The 14,556-nt window shown below is 48.0% G+C and overlaps 1 protein-coding gene across 4 annotated transcripts in view; it reads right to left on the minus strand.

The window, feature by feature from the left end:
• JPH2 (junctophilin 2) overlaps window positions 1-14,556 on the minus strand; it is a 68,876-nt gene that overhangs the window by 39,596 nt on the left and 14,724 nt on the right. The window contains exon 2 of one of the 4 annotated variants that reach the window (XR_014073140.1): window positions 4,822-6,571. Coding sequence is in view for 1 of the 4 variants with exons in the window: in XM_081557006.1 (XP_081413132.1) it covers window positions 5,791-6,571 (781 nt within the window). In the remaining 3 variants the exon portion in view is untranslated. Of the gene's footprint in view, window positions 1-4,812; window positions 6,572-12,415; window positions 12,653-14,556 lie in introns of those variants that run through there. The other 3 variants (XR_014073141.1, XM_081557006.1, XR_014073142.1) reach the window with 3 other exon arrangements.

The raw sequence follows: 14,556 nt of genomic DNA on the forward strand, positions 1-14,556 counted from the left end.
TTAGCTTCTGCTCATCTGAGAAATTCACCTCCCAGCAACTCACAACGCCAACTCTAACCCTGCATTCAACTTGGGAACTTCCAGGGTCAGTCAGGGAGTAGGCGAGAATCGGGGTGGGGATGTGGAGGAGCAAAGAACACATGTGTTCAGGGGACCCTATTTTCAGGGTCTCACCGATGCCACCATGGTCCAGAATCTGAGATGTTGCAAACGTTACACCCCAGGGAGGCTGAGAACTCCCGCAGGCCAGCCCCAGCCTCTGCTGCGGTGGCACAATGACAACAAGAACAGCAAGAATCCCAGACAATGACAACAGCAGCTAATATTTATTGAGTGCTTCCCGCTTCTGGCCCTTGTCCTGAGTGCTGCGTATATAGTATCTGGTTTAACTTTTGTGAAAACGTTTCGAGGTAAACATTCTTCTCCTTTTAGACAAGAGAATTGCAATCTGGAGAGAAGACAAGATATGGCCAGCAGCTGCAGAGGGCAAACTCCACTCAGAACCTCTCCCTGTGCTCCTTCCAGAAGGGAGCCATTTATCAGGGTGTTGGCATGACAACCAGAAGGGTTTAGATGCTTCCTCAAACATCCCAGCTTCCCTCCACAGCCCAGCATCCATGACCTTAAAAGGCATAACAAAAAGCATGAGGGGCCACAAAATCAGAAACCATGAAGCTAATTCCCCCTTGATCACCTAGTGGCTATGAGCCTTTCTTTGTCCCTTTCTGTACCTCAGTTTCCTTATCTGGTCAGTTCAGGAGCTGAACTATCTACTTAGGGCCCCGAATGGGTCTAGACAACACTGCCCAAGAAAAGTATAACGTGAGACACACATGCAATTTTTTTTTAACTTTTCCAGTTGCCACATTCAAAAATGTTAAAAGAAACAAATGAAATTAACTACAATAATATGCTTTCTCTAACCCATTGTGTCTAACATGTAATCATTTCAGGACTTCCCCGGCGATCCAGGGGTTAAGACATCGCCTTCCAATGCAGCGGATTGCAGGTTCAATCCCTGGTTGGGGAGTTAAGATTCCCACATGCCTCATGGCCAAAAAAACCAAAACAACCCAGAACATAAACAACAGAAGCAATATTGTAGTGAATTCAACAAAGCCTTTAAAAATGGTCCACATCCCCCCCCCAAATATAATCATTTCAACCTATAATCAATGTAAAAATTTATTACTAGGTTCCTTTACATTCTTTTCGTACTAAGTCTTTGAAAGCCAGGGTCTACTTCACACTTATAGTGCATCTCAGTTCGTATCAGCCACACTTTAAGACCTCGACAGACGCACATGGCCGAGGGCCACCATATTGGACAGCACAGAGCTAGAGTCACCTTCAATCTAGAGCCCATTTTAGGGAGTGAGACAGCTCAGCTCTCTCCCTTCTCCCTGGGAAAGCGGTCCTGGTCCTAGACTTTGAGCTGAGAAGTTCCTTTTAAGCCCAGAGCAGACAATCTGAGGCCACAACGGAGAGAAACCCCAGGCTGCCTGGGCCAAGGAGGCTGGTAGGAAGGCTCACTGTTCTCCGCAGCCTGATTACTCACCGAAGCCCCCGGCAGCGAGACAACCCTGCTTTTCCTCCTAACCCAAAGATTCCCTTAATTGGAAATTCACTCTGAGCTTAAAACCAACTCAGGAAGCTACCTCCACTCCCCCTCCCCAAGTGCCACCAGGCCTGTGGGCATCCAGGATAAGGAATCCAAACCTCCCCTTCCAGTGGCACCACGTGGAAGAAGCTGGCACCACCTTCTCACTCCTGCGACTCATGCCCGGCTGTGGGCCTGGCAGCCTTCTTGGAGGGAGCTCAGTGTCTTCATGTTCAAGGGCACAGCTTTGGCAGGAAGGACAGGGAGGGTAGGGAAAGCAAGGGGGCAGAGAGAGGCAAGCTTTTGTCCCCAGCAGGGGAGACCTTGGGGAAATCCCTCCTTCTCTGCAAGCTTCCATTTCTTTACCTTTAAAAGCGAACGTGTTAAATGATGGCAAAGACTGCTTTGATTGTTGGCTGCTCTGTGCCAGGCATTTTTCAGGCATTAGCTCATCTACTCCCCAAAACAAACCCAGGAAAGAAAGAAGAGCCAGGGTTCAGAGTGGTGAGGCAACTTGGGCAAGGTCACACAGCAATTCAGTACAAGAGCCAGAATTCCAACTAGTGGACTTTCAAATCAAGAGCTTAAGCTCTCACCTCATTTAAGCTCTTCGAGCCCGAGGCTGGCACAGGACAGTCTTGGCTTATGCCTTTCGTAACTATATACACTGGCATAATAACTTTGGAGAGAAGAGACAAATCTTTCACACAGAAGAATTCCAAATAACATATATGGATACTTTCCCCTACAAAAGGTAGAGGTTAATTTCAGACCCTTTCTGAGTGTGGGCTGAACTGGATGTCTGGGATCCAAAGATTAAATTAAGGGAAGGAGAAAATGGAAATTTGACAGCAGAGAAACCCAGCAGACACCACCTTAAAGTCTGAAGTTTAGTTAACAGTAAGGTATGAATGTTGGCTTTGATGAATGTGTCACTGTAATGAAAGAAGTTGACGTTAGAGAAATCTGGGTTAAAAGTATATGGGAACTCTCTGTACTACCTTTGCAGCTCTTCTGTAAGTTTACAATGATTCCAACATCAAAGTGCTATTTTTAAAAAGTGACCCCTTGGGACCTCCCTGGTGATCCAGTGGCTAAGACTCAGAGCTCCCAAGGCAAAGGGCCTGGGTTCAATCCCTGGTCAGGGAACTACATCCCACATGCTGTAAAGATTGAAGATCCCGTGTGATGCAAACTAAGACTCTGTGCAGCCAAATAAGTATAAAGTGCTCATAAAAGCATCCAATAAATTATATGACTATCTGGCTCTGCCCCTAACCAAGGAATCTTAAGAAAATTACCCATACCTTCTTTCTGCCTTAATGACAGTAACTATTCGCACATTTCTAGCAATTTAAAGTTTACAATGTTAAGAGTGGGCAAATGTGTCAGTTAAAGCTTTGGAATCAGAAATCTAGGAGCTGAAGCCCTGTTTCTCTCACTTGCTTGCCAGGTGGCCTGAAGCATACTGTCTTCCTTCTCTGGGTCTCAGTTTCCACATCTGTAAGATGAATTCACTGAAGAACACAATGACTAGCAATATCGATGGAGCCCTTGCGAGGTGTCCAGCACAGGTGCTGCCAGTCCTGTCCAGGGATTGCCACTAGCTAAAGAGAGCCGATCAGCCCCAGGTCATGCCCCTTTCTGGAGGTCCGCTTGCATTCAATGCAGAGGCTGCAAAGATCCAGCTTCCTCATTTCAATTTGGGAGAACTCTGAAGGTCATCTCCACTGCAGGGCGCCCCTTGTGGTCTGCTGAGACATTGTGGAGACTGCATTGCAGCCCAGCATGACCCTCTGCCCAACCCCGCCTCCTTCCCTTCACCACAGATATTGATCCTCAGAGTGTGCCTGTAAACTTCCTGCATATTAATCTCCATCTCAAAGTCAGCTTCTGAGAGAACTCATCCCGTAACAGGACTCTGAACCATTGGACGTGCACTATATTTCTTAACCCTCAGACCAACCCCATTTTTATAGATGAGACAACTGAGGTTGATTTAGCCAAGAACATACAACTAAGAAATGGTGGCATCACAGAAGGGGAACAGAAGTTCAGATGGGCAAACTGAGTTGCCCAGGCCTGAGATGAAAGATGAAAGAGCTAAGATTCAGCCCTTCACCTGCTTAACCTTGAAGACTAGTGTGAAAGCCTCAACCCAGGCCATTTCGAGCCACCAACAGGATGATTCTAGGCACAGGGACAGGCTGGAACCTCTCACCGCTCTCCTGCCACACCCTCTGTTGCCCCCGCAGCTCACCAACACCTGCAAAACGGGAATAACAGCAGTACCTGCCTCCTCATGATCTTGTAAAAATTAAATGAGTTACTATACATCCTTGATGGCATCCCTGGTGGCTCAGATGGTAAAGAATCCACCTGCAATGCAGGAGACCTGGGTTTGATCCCTGGGTCGGGAAGATCTCTTGGAGAAGGGAATGGCAACCCACTTCAGTATTCTTGCCTGGAGAATCCCAAGGACAGAGGAGCCTGGCGAGCTACAGTCCATGGGGTTGCAAAGAGTCAGACACGACTGAGCAACTAACACACATACATGAAGACATCAGAATGGTGACTGGCTCAAAGGAAGCCCGTTGTAACACAGGAAGTGTTAGAATATAAAGAAATCATATAAGCAGTATAAAGCTGCAACTGTGAATGTTCTAAGAAGACATCTATGCAGCTGAGTGAGAGTCAGGCTGTGACAGGGGGTGGAGCCTCATCAGCTCTACATGGGGGTCAGACTTGACCCGCTCTCTGAAGGAGGAATAGAAATTAAGGGGCAGCAAGAGCAAAGAAGAGTAGTCCAGGCTAAGGAACCAGCAGGAACAAAAGCCTTCAGATAGGAAGAACTAGAGAAGGATGATGAAAGGCCAATATGGCTAGTACAGAGCCAAAACTCTAGGTCCTAGGACAGGGTGGTAGAAAATGAGGCTGGATAGGAGGGTAGGACTCACTTACTACCTGGCCACTCACTAGCTGGGTGATTTCAAAGTATATCTCTCAGAGCCTCATTTATATCATCTGTAACATGGAAATAAAAATAGTACAAAGTCATTAAGGAGACTGAATGAGTCAATACTTGTAAACCACTTAAAATAATGCCATGCACACAGCAGGTGTTATAAACATTTGAAGGTAACATTGGAACTTTTTCTGAAGCACAGTGAGAAGACATAGGGGGGCTTGAATATGGATGAAAGCATAGGTACTGAATGGACGAAGAGTGGATGGATGAAGGGCTGGCAGATGGGTCAGTGGAGGTGGTTGAGAGAACGGACAGGTGGCTGGATTGCCGGGTCTGTTTGGGCGATGAAGGTGGTTGGATGGATAGATAATGGGTGGATGGCTGGAAGACTGGGTAGGTGGTAGAAGCGGATGTTGTTTCAGTGGATGGAAGCATGATTGGGTAAAGGGGTGACTGGATAAATGGAGAAAATCAGGTGAATGAAGGTGGTGGGGTGAATGGATGCATGGTTGAATGTTAGGATGGCTGTTGGTTCACTGGATGGGAGAAGTTGAGTGAATGTAGGTGCTGGGGATGAGGGGACGGATGGGAGGTTGAACAGGTGTCTGGGTGGTTGGAAGAATGGTTGTGGATGGGTGGGTGGGTGAGTGTGTGCTTGAGTGGCCTGTAAAGATGGAAAGTTGAATGGATAGATGAAGAAATGGTTGGGTGGATAAGGCGGATGTTATATAGGGGCTGAGTGGATGGATGGATAGAGGAGTTGGGGGAATGGAGGGATTGCTCAGGTGGATAGTAGAGAAGTTAGGTGAACAAAGGGGTTGGGTGAATGGATGAATGACCAGGTGGTTGGATGGGTAACTGGGTAGTAGAATGAGTAAACAGAAAATTAAGTGGCTGGGTGGGTGGGATGGACAGTTTGGGTAGAGAGATGGTTGCTTAGCTCAATATTATAAAGGTTGGGTGAAGGTAAGGTTTAAGTGAAGGGAGGGATTGGGTGGATGGGAGGAATAGAGTGTATAAATGGATGGATGATGGATGGACAACGGATGGATAACAGATGACATGAGATCCCGAAGCACCTCCAATGAACCCTCTATATACGGTCTTGGGGGGAACCCCTGACGGTAAAAGAAGCAGAAACAGGGCTTCCTAAGTTGCGCTGGCCCGGGACGCCTTCCCGGAGTGCGGCGCTGCCCATCCGCGTCCCGCCCGGGGGTCCTACCTGGAGGCGGCGATCTCGGCCTTCTGGCGCGCGATGGCGGCGGCGCGCTGGGCGCCCTCCACGCTGTGGTCCACCTTCTGGCGGACCTTGCTGCTCTTGAGCGGCAGCACGCGGCGCTTGGTGCCCTTGACCAGCACGTTGTGGCGGTACTTGCCCTCCTCGCGGCGGCCATCCGGCAGCGTGGTGCAGCCGTAGCCGTGACGCAGGTTGTCCAGCCACTCGCCCTCGTAGCGGAGGCCGCTGGAGCGCTCGCTCACGCCGAAGCCCGAGCGCTTGTCGTTCTTCCACTCGCCCATGTAGGTCTCGGTGGTGGTGGCGTCGATGTCGGCCTCGAAGGGCGCGGCCTCGTCGGCGCCCTCGCCCAGGCTGGCGGTGGACGCGGCATCGCTGGCGCCCGAGCTGAGGTCGCTCTTGAGGAAGCTGACGCGGCTGCGCTGGCTGCCCAGGGACGTGCGCGACTCGGCGCGGCGCAGCTTCCCCAGCAGCGCGCCCCGCTGGAACAGGCCACCGCCCTTGGCCGCCCGTGCCACTGCCTCGGCGTTGGCCAGGAGGCTGAGCGCGAAGCCGCCGCGCGGGATGGCCGGCCCGGGCAGTGCGGGGCCGTCGGAAGCCGGCGAGGCGGGCGAGTCCGGGGCCAGCGTGCCATTGCTGTGCTCGCTGCGCAGGGACGAGAGCGACGTGCGCAGCGGCGAGCGCACCACCACGGCCATCCCGTAGGGCACGCTCTGGCGCACGCCGTAGCCGTGGCGCATGCCGTTGGTGAACTGGCCTTGGTACGTCCCTGCGGGCGAGGAGAGGACGATCAGTGGGGCCCCCAGGGGTGCCAGGGAGCCCGGCCGTGCCACGGGCCAGGCCGTCGAGGGGCAGGGGATGTGGAGTGACCAGAGCCAGCAGGCCTCCGAGGGTTGAGATTGCCTGAGTGTGTGAGAACACATGCCTGAAAGCCAGGCATTGATGCAGTGGTGTGAATAGTCCCGTTGGTGGGAACGTGGCAAGGTCACGAGCATGCCAGATGGAGTGAGGTGGAGTGACTCAGGGCATCAGTGTGTGAAGCTGTGCCAACAGGCGGGATCCCTCGAGTGCGTGGAGTTACTCGAGTGTGCCAGGACATGAGCAGAAGGTGTGTATATTTCTGCTGGTGGGAACACACTAGGGTCTTTAGTGTGCCAAACAGAGTGAGGTTGAGAGAGCCTTTTTATGTGAAGTGTGAGCAGGTAGGCTCTGTGAGTGTGAAGTTAACTGAACACGCAGAGAAATGGAATCACACAAAAGAAATGAAAAGTGCCAGAGCGAGAGTGGGTAAGACAGTGAGTTTGTGCAGTAGTGTGAAAATTGCATTTGTGTGAGTGTGCAAGGTAGGGGAGCATGTGGAAGCATGAGTGTGCAAGGCAGTGTGTGCACAGAGGGTGACCGAGATCACACCAGTGGGTTGTCATGAGATGTATGTAAGGTTATGAGAACATTTGTGGTCTTCATTGTGCAAGGACAGGTAAAGTTGAGTGAAGGTGCAAGACTGTTAGAGGATCAAAGAGTGCAAACTTGTGAGCAGGCAAGGCTCTGTGAGTATGTGAGGTTAAATGTTTGTGCATGGTTATCCTGGTGTTCAAGGTCCAAGGTCATGAATGGCTAAGGCAGTGTTTTCATGGTATGTTAGAGGGCATGGGCAAGTGTGTATTTGTGCAAGGCCATGTGTAGAGAAGACTGTTGGGGGCATGCGTATCAGTGTCTTTTGACTGTATAGGCTTGTGTGTGTCTAATGCAGTGTGTACTCATGGAGTGAGTGCCTGGTGGAGGTGACATTACAGGCATGTGTGAGATCTGAGTACGCAAGGCCATCTGAGTGTTAAAGTACAAAGTAATCTGAGATTGATACACCCGATGCTGAGTGAGGGTGTGAGGTTGGGCGCATTAATGAAACTGAGACCATGTGACACTACATGTATGCAGGGTAGTGGCGTGTACAGGGAGCTATTAGCAAGAAGGCCTTGTGTGTCCATGAGTGTGAACACATGAGCCCCTGGGAACTAGAATCTGTGCATGTGACTGTGACATGCATAGAGGGGCAGAAGAGAGTAGTGGTTAGAAGCACAGACTCTGGAGCCAGGCTGCTGGGTCTGAACCCTGCCTTGGCCCTTGCTAGCTGTGTAACCTTGGACAAGTGACTTAACTTCTCTGTGTCTCAGCTGTCTCACCCGTTAAACAGATTAACAGTTGCCTCTTACCTCATAGGGGTTTTGGAGGTTTAAATGAGTTAATATTGCTGATGAACTATGAAGGAAAAGATATGCATGTGATTTTGTGATTCTGCAAAGTTGTGCTAGTATGTGTGGTCGCCTAGCTGCATGAATAAGCAGATACAAAGCTACAAAATAGCTTCATATTCCACCCCCATCCTAACAGGCTGTGCTCCCTGGGGCTCCGTCCAAGACCTCCCCCTCCCACCCCCCACCCCCTCCCCCGTCCTCCCTGGGGGATTGCATCATCTAGTGCTTTTATAACTGCCACCTATCTCCTGCTGGTTATCCTGACTATATCCCCAACCTCTTTCCCTCTGTAGTTCCACCTTGAAGACGGGTGCCCCCAGATGTGACACAGCATCTCCAACTCGTCACCCCCCTCCCCGCTCCCCCACACCTGTTCTACCTTCTTGATCTTTCTCCCTGCAGCAGGAGCACCCCTGAAAGCCATTTCTCTGCCTCCATCTTTGTGCTTGGAGTATACAGAACAGTGCCTGACACAGCATGTTCACTGAAGTGAGGGGTGAATTCAGAGCCTTTGTTTTAAGCACAAGCTGATATGCAGCCCTGGTTAACCAAACAACCAAATGGCTTCCCAACAAATATCCAGGATGGCTGCTAAGGGACTCTGAAGGTCAACCCAACAGGCATGCTCCCATTCAGACCTTTGCACTGGCTGTTCTCTCTGCTTGGAACTCTTTTCCCTCCCGATGTCCTTGAAGTGTTTGCTCATTGAGGCTTACCTGACCACCTTATTTAAAATTACAATCTGCCTGGGACTTCCCTGGTGGTCCAGTGGTTAAGAATCTGCCTTGCAACGCAGAGGACATGGGTTCGAGTCTGGTCGGGGAACTAAGATCCCACATGGCGCAGAGCAACAAAGCCTGGGACCACAACTAGAGAGTCCCTGTGCCAAAACAAAAAATCCTGCGTGACGCAACAAAGATCCGCATGCTGCAATCAAGACCTGATGCAACTAACTAAATAAATAAATGTTTGTAAAAATAAGTAAAATGATAACCCCTACCCAGGTTTCTTTCACCTCCCTTCTTTGCTTTTTGTTCCCTTCATAGCATGTCTAATATTACATATATTTTGCTTTTTCTTTTGCTTATTGACTGTCTTCCCTGGGTTTCCCTGGTGACTCAGTGGTAAAGAATCCACCTGATGACACAGGAGACGCGAGTTCAATTCCTGGGTCAGGAATATCCCCTGGAGAAGGAAATGACAACCCACTCCAGTATTCTTGCCTGAAAAATCCCATGGACAGGAGTCTGGCAGGCTACACGGGGTTGCAGAGAGTCAGACATGACTGAGCAGATACACACACATACATGGCACATCTCCCTAGTAGAATATAAGTTCCATAAATGCAGGGTTTCCATTCTTTTTTGTTCACTGTTGTATCCTTAGTACCTAAAATAATAACATTATTCAATAAATATTCTTAAATAATAGTATTCAATAGATATTTGCTGAAGGAATGAGTGAGTGAATAGCATGCATTTTATAACTATTTTCTCTTCTTTCTGCTCTAGCCAGTTGAAAATGGATCTACAAAAATAACCAGAGAGATGTTTAATGGCTCCTATGAGACTCACCCAAGATGACACAGTTAATAAATGCAGAGTTACAACTCACATCCATATCTGACTGTGCTCCTTCCAAAAGTCTCAGAAGAAAAAAGAAAAAAAATGAGACGAGAAGTGGACAAGAGACAGGACATTGTGGACAGACAATGAGACAAGAACAGGACAGAGAAGATGGTAAACCGGAGGAAAGAAAAAAAGACAGCTAATCTCTGGATTGAATAAGTTTGTGAAATCAAGTCAACCAATCTACCTTTAGCTTAAATTTGGCATGAGATGGGCTGACGTGGCCCCTTTAAGCCCAAGAAAAACTGAGATTGCAACAGGAGAGTGGCTCTTCGCCTCCAGTTGGGGAGGAAACAGCCAGGCTATATTAGGAAACTTACAAGCAAGTGACAAGAAGCGCAGACACCCAAGGGAGGCTGGGAGTGACTGGGCCCTGGGAAGGGGAAGAGCCAAGTGCTGAGGCCATCCCCTGCCTGACTCTCTCTAAGATAGTACAGTTCTCTCTGGGGACGGGAAGAATGCATCCAAAGAGGGAGAGGGGAACCCACCCATAGCCATCTGGCTGAGAGGGGCCCTCTGTGTAAGGAAGTGCTTCCTCGTACCCTTTGGGATGGTCCCCTCACTTGAACTTGTAGACATTACAGGGCTTGCCTGCAAGGTAAGGACCACGATTCTCAGCAGCCTGCAAGGCCTGACGTGGGCTGCCCCTGCCCACCTCTCCGGATTCATCCTGAATGGCTCTCCAGGAATACTCGCCTTCCTACCTCAGGGTCTTGGCACATGCCTCCCCTCTTCTTCTTGGTGTGCTCTCCTCCTCTCTCCTCCCCTGGTCAACTTCTAGTGACATTTCAAGCTTCAGCTTAAATCTGACTTCACCTAGGATGATTTCTTGAGCCCTTCCCCGCAAGTACTGCCACCTGATGTCAGTACTTCTGGGCATTGTGTGCAATCACAGTGAAACAATGATTATGGTCGTTTATTCACCTTAAGCCTTTACTACCAGACTGTGGCTTCCAAGAAGGATAGGATCCTAGCTAGCTTATTTGCTATGATCTCAGTATCTACACAGTACCCAGGCATAAGGAAGCCCTGAGTGAACACCTGGGGAACCTGGGAGCATCTCCTGAATGAACCCTGCTGTTCTTTCACGGTCAGGAACTGTTTCTTGTCTTTTCCCTCATGACTCAGCACATAGTACATGCTCAGTCGGGACTGGCAGTGGCTGCCGAGAATATTCACGACTAAATCTGGGAGTTACTGGGATATTTGTAAAAAACTGGTGAAGGCTGTAACCACGGTGAATGCCATCCTGATATACAGACCAAACTCCTCAGTTTAATAAAACCAAAATATTGCCTTCTCCTTGCAACTCCCGTTCAGGTTTAGTATAGAATAATCTGGGTTGGGCTTCCCTGGTGGCTCAGTGGTAAAGACTCTGCCTACCAGTACAGGAGACACGGGTTCGATCCCTGATCAGGGAAGATCCCACAGGCCACGGGGCAGCTAAGCCCATGTGCCACGACTATTGAGCCTGTGCTCTAGAGCCCGCACAACACAACTACTGAAGTCCATGTGCCCCAGAGCCCGTGCTCCGCAACAAGCCACCGCAATGAGAAGCCTGAGAACCACAACTAGAGAGTAGCCCCCACTCTCTGAAACTAGAGAAAAGCCTGCACAGCAACAAAGACCCAGCCCAGCCAAAAATAAATAAATACATAAAATTATATTAAAAAAGAATAACCGAGTTTTAATCATAACTGTTTACCCTGGGTAGTTCTAAAACATGCATAAGTTTTTGAAGCCAGTTAAGTCTCAGTTGTGTCTATAACATGGAGGTAATAATACCTACTTCCTGTGGTTTTTCACTCATTTCTTTGAATCAAGTATTTGCAATGAACTGGCCTAGGTGCTGGCAATGCAGTGCAAATAAGTAGATGTGGTCACTGCCCTCAAGGGGCTTGGAGTCTAGTGCCAGCAATAGATTGGATTTATTTAATCATCACAGGAATAAACGTCAGGCATCCCCAGCAGTGTGATCCAGAGACATGACCGTCTAGTTCTTGGTTGGCAGTGGAATGGGGAGGGTTGGTTGACCAAAGATTAAGTGAACTCTATGTGAGGCAGCTAGCACACAGCAAGTGCTCAATAAAGGCTAGCTTTTTGGAAGGTCAAAGTCTTTGCTCAGAAAAGCTGGCCCAGAAAGGATTAACTGGGAAGATGAAGAGGAGCCAGGGAGGACAGAGAGCATTTAGAGGGAGAGAATGAGACCAGCTCCGGTTTTCTGCCTAGGTCTGCGTGCTTGTAAGAAAGCGGGCTTGTGTCCTGGAATGCCCAGCTTTTGCTGGTTTGGGGACACGCCTGAGTCAGGGCGGCCTCAGAGCTTCTGTCCTTGGGAGGAAGAACATTTGGGGGATCTGTTCCTCAGTGAGTCTTGGCCCCCTACACACAGAATGGAGGAGTTTCTGGAAACCACATCTATAGTATAAGATCCACCCCCCGGGGCCAGAGTTTATGGCTTAATTGATGTGGATACTAGAAAGCATATCAGATGATTGTAATATGTATTCTGTCAACGTTCTCCACTGACATCCAATTAGCCAACATGCTCTGTCCCTCTGTTGTAAAGCCTGCTAACTGAGGCCTTTAGCACCTTGATGCACCCATTTGGCAGCCTGTGCTCCAGCAGACCCATGCCCCTGTTCCCACATGTGGAGTTGTCTGTCTATTTAACAGTTCCTAAATCTATTCACTTCTATTGTACTCCTTATTTATTTATTGTTTTAATTATCTTTGGCTATGCTGAGTCTTTGTTGTTGTGTGCAGGCTTTCTCTAGCTGTGGTGAGCAAGGGCTACTCTTTAATGGGTGGGCGTCTCACTGAGGTGGTTTCTCTTATTGCAGAACACAGGCTGTAGGTGTGCAGGCTTCTGTAGTTGCGGCCCACGGGCTTAGTTGCCCCAAAGCATGTGGAATCTTCCCAGTGCAGGGATCGAAACCACATCCCCTGCATTGCAAAGTAGATTCTTAACCACTGGACCAATAGGGAAGCCCTGGACTCATTATTGAAATATTGTTATTTATTAACATTTGTTCTCTAAACCAGTGGACTATGCGTGTACAGAAAAAGAGAGTCTAACTTCTCCAAAAACAAGATGAATGTTTTTGGATGGATGTTCATAAGGGAGAGAGTTCCTTAAAAATCGCTTTCAAACTCGGCATGAATGAGATAACTATAAAAGACTGGGAAAAATTAAAAAATTTTAATTTATAAATTTAATTTATTGCTCCATTTTAAAGAAACCAACAGAAACTGGAAATTGTTCATGATACATTACAGGAATGGAAGGCAGACAATGAGAAACTCCACTGAATATCTACACACTGTACATAATCTGCATGCAATGCAGGAGACCCTGGTTCAATTCCTAGGTCAAGAAGATCCCCTGGAGAGGGAAGAGGTTACCCACTCCAGTATTCTTGGGCTTCTCAGGTGGCTCAGATGGTGAAGAATCTGCCTGCAATGCAGGAGACCTGGGTTGGATCCCTGGGTTGGCAAGATCCCCTGGAGGAGAGCATGGCAACCCACTCCAGTATTCTTGCCTGGAGAATCCCCATGGACTGAGGAACCTGGTGGATTATGGTCCATGGGGTCACAGAACCGACACAGCACATACTGAAATGTGATATACAAGGGACTTCCCCTGGTGGTCCAGCTTGCCAATGATTGGATTAGACATGAGCATGTGATGAAATCTGACCTTGAGACTTGAGGGTAAGTTGGCTGGCAGGGTGGGGCAAGGGAGACAAGAGAGGTTTCACAGCTCTTATAAAGAGATACGTGTGGAGAAACATACCCTCTTTTTCTGCTGGATGTTGTTGAATGTGGACATGACTCCTGGAGCAGTGGCAGCCATATTGGGACCATGAGGGTAACTAGCTGAGAGCAAAACCCACACTATGTGGATGGCAGAGCAAAAAGATAGCAGGAGCCTGGGTTCCTGCTGATGCTGTTGCACCCCCAAATTAACTGATCCTGAGACTTCCCTACCTCTGGAGTGTTGTTATGTACCATTAGAAATATCCTTATTAAAACAGGTCTGTGCTGTCCAATAATGGTAGCTACTAGCTGCATGTGGTTACTGAGAACCAGATTGAAAATATTTAGTACAAAAAAGAATGTAAAATATCTCACTAATAACTGTATATTGATTACATGTAGAAATGATACTATTTTGGATAATGAGTTAAATTGAAGATGTGACATTGTAAAGCAATTTCCTGCCAATTAAAAAAAAAGATGTGATTAAAATTGATTAAAATTGAAATTAAAAAGATGACTTTTTAAATGTAGCTACTAGAAATTTTTAAGTTACATTTGGAGCCCACATTATATTTCTATTGGGAAGTGTTAGTTTTCGGTCATTTGGAAGTTAGCGCTTTCTGTTACTTACAGACAGAGAAAAGTATCCTAAGAGATACAGGTATAATCATTCTAATTTTACAGCTGGGAAAATTGAAACAAAAAATGTAAATGACTTGCTCATGATTATACCAGTGTGGCAGTTGTTGGAGATTACAGCTAAGCATCCAGACCAGTGCCTTCTCGGCACCTCTAAGAACCTAAGAACACCCTTTACAAGTTAAAGGTTCAGAAGCCCTCACCCAAACCTCAGCCCTAAAGAAGTGCAACCATTCAGAAACCCACAGGGCTGTAAAGCAATTATCCTTCAATAAAAAATAAATTAATTTTTTTAAAGTATATAAAGGAAAGAAAAGTGTGATAAAAAAAAAAAAAAGAAACCCACAGGGAGTCTAGGAGACAGAGTCCACTGTGAGACAGAGAAGAGATATGTGGATCAGACCATGAATTCTGCCTCCAAATACAGAATAGATACTGAGAAAACCATTCCCTCTGGCCAGTGACACCTGCCTATT

This window comes from Giraffa tippelskirchi, chromosome 13 (assembly GCF_054371585.1).
Source record: "Giraffa tippelskirchi isolate mGirTip1 chromosome 13, T2T-mGirTip1v1.2.pri, whole genome shotgun sequence".
NCBI lineage: Eukaryota > Metazoa > Chordata > Mammalia > Artiodactyla > Giraffidae > Giraffa > Giraffa tippelskirchi.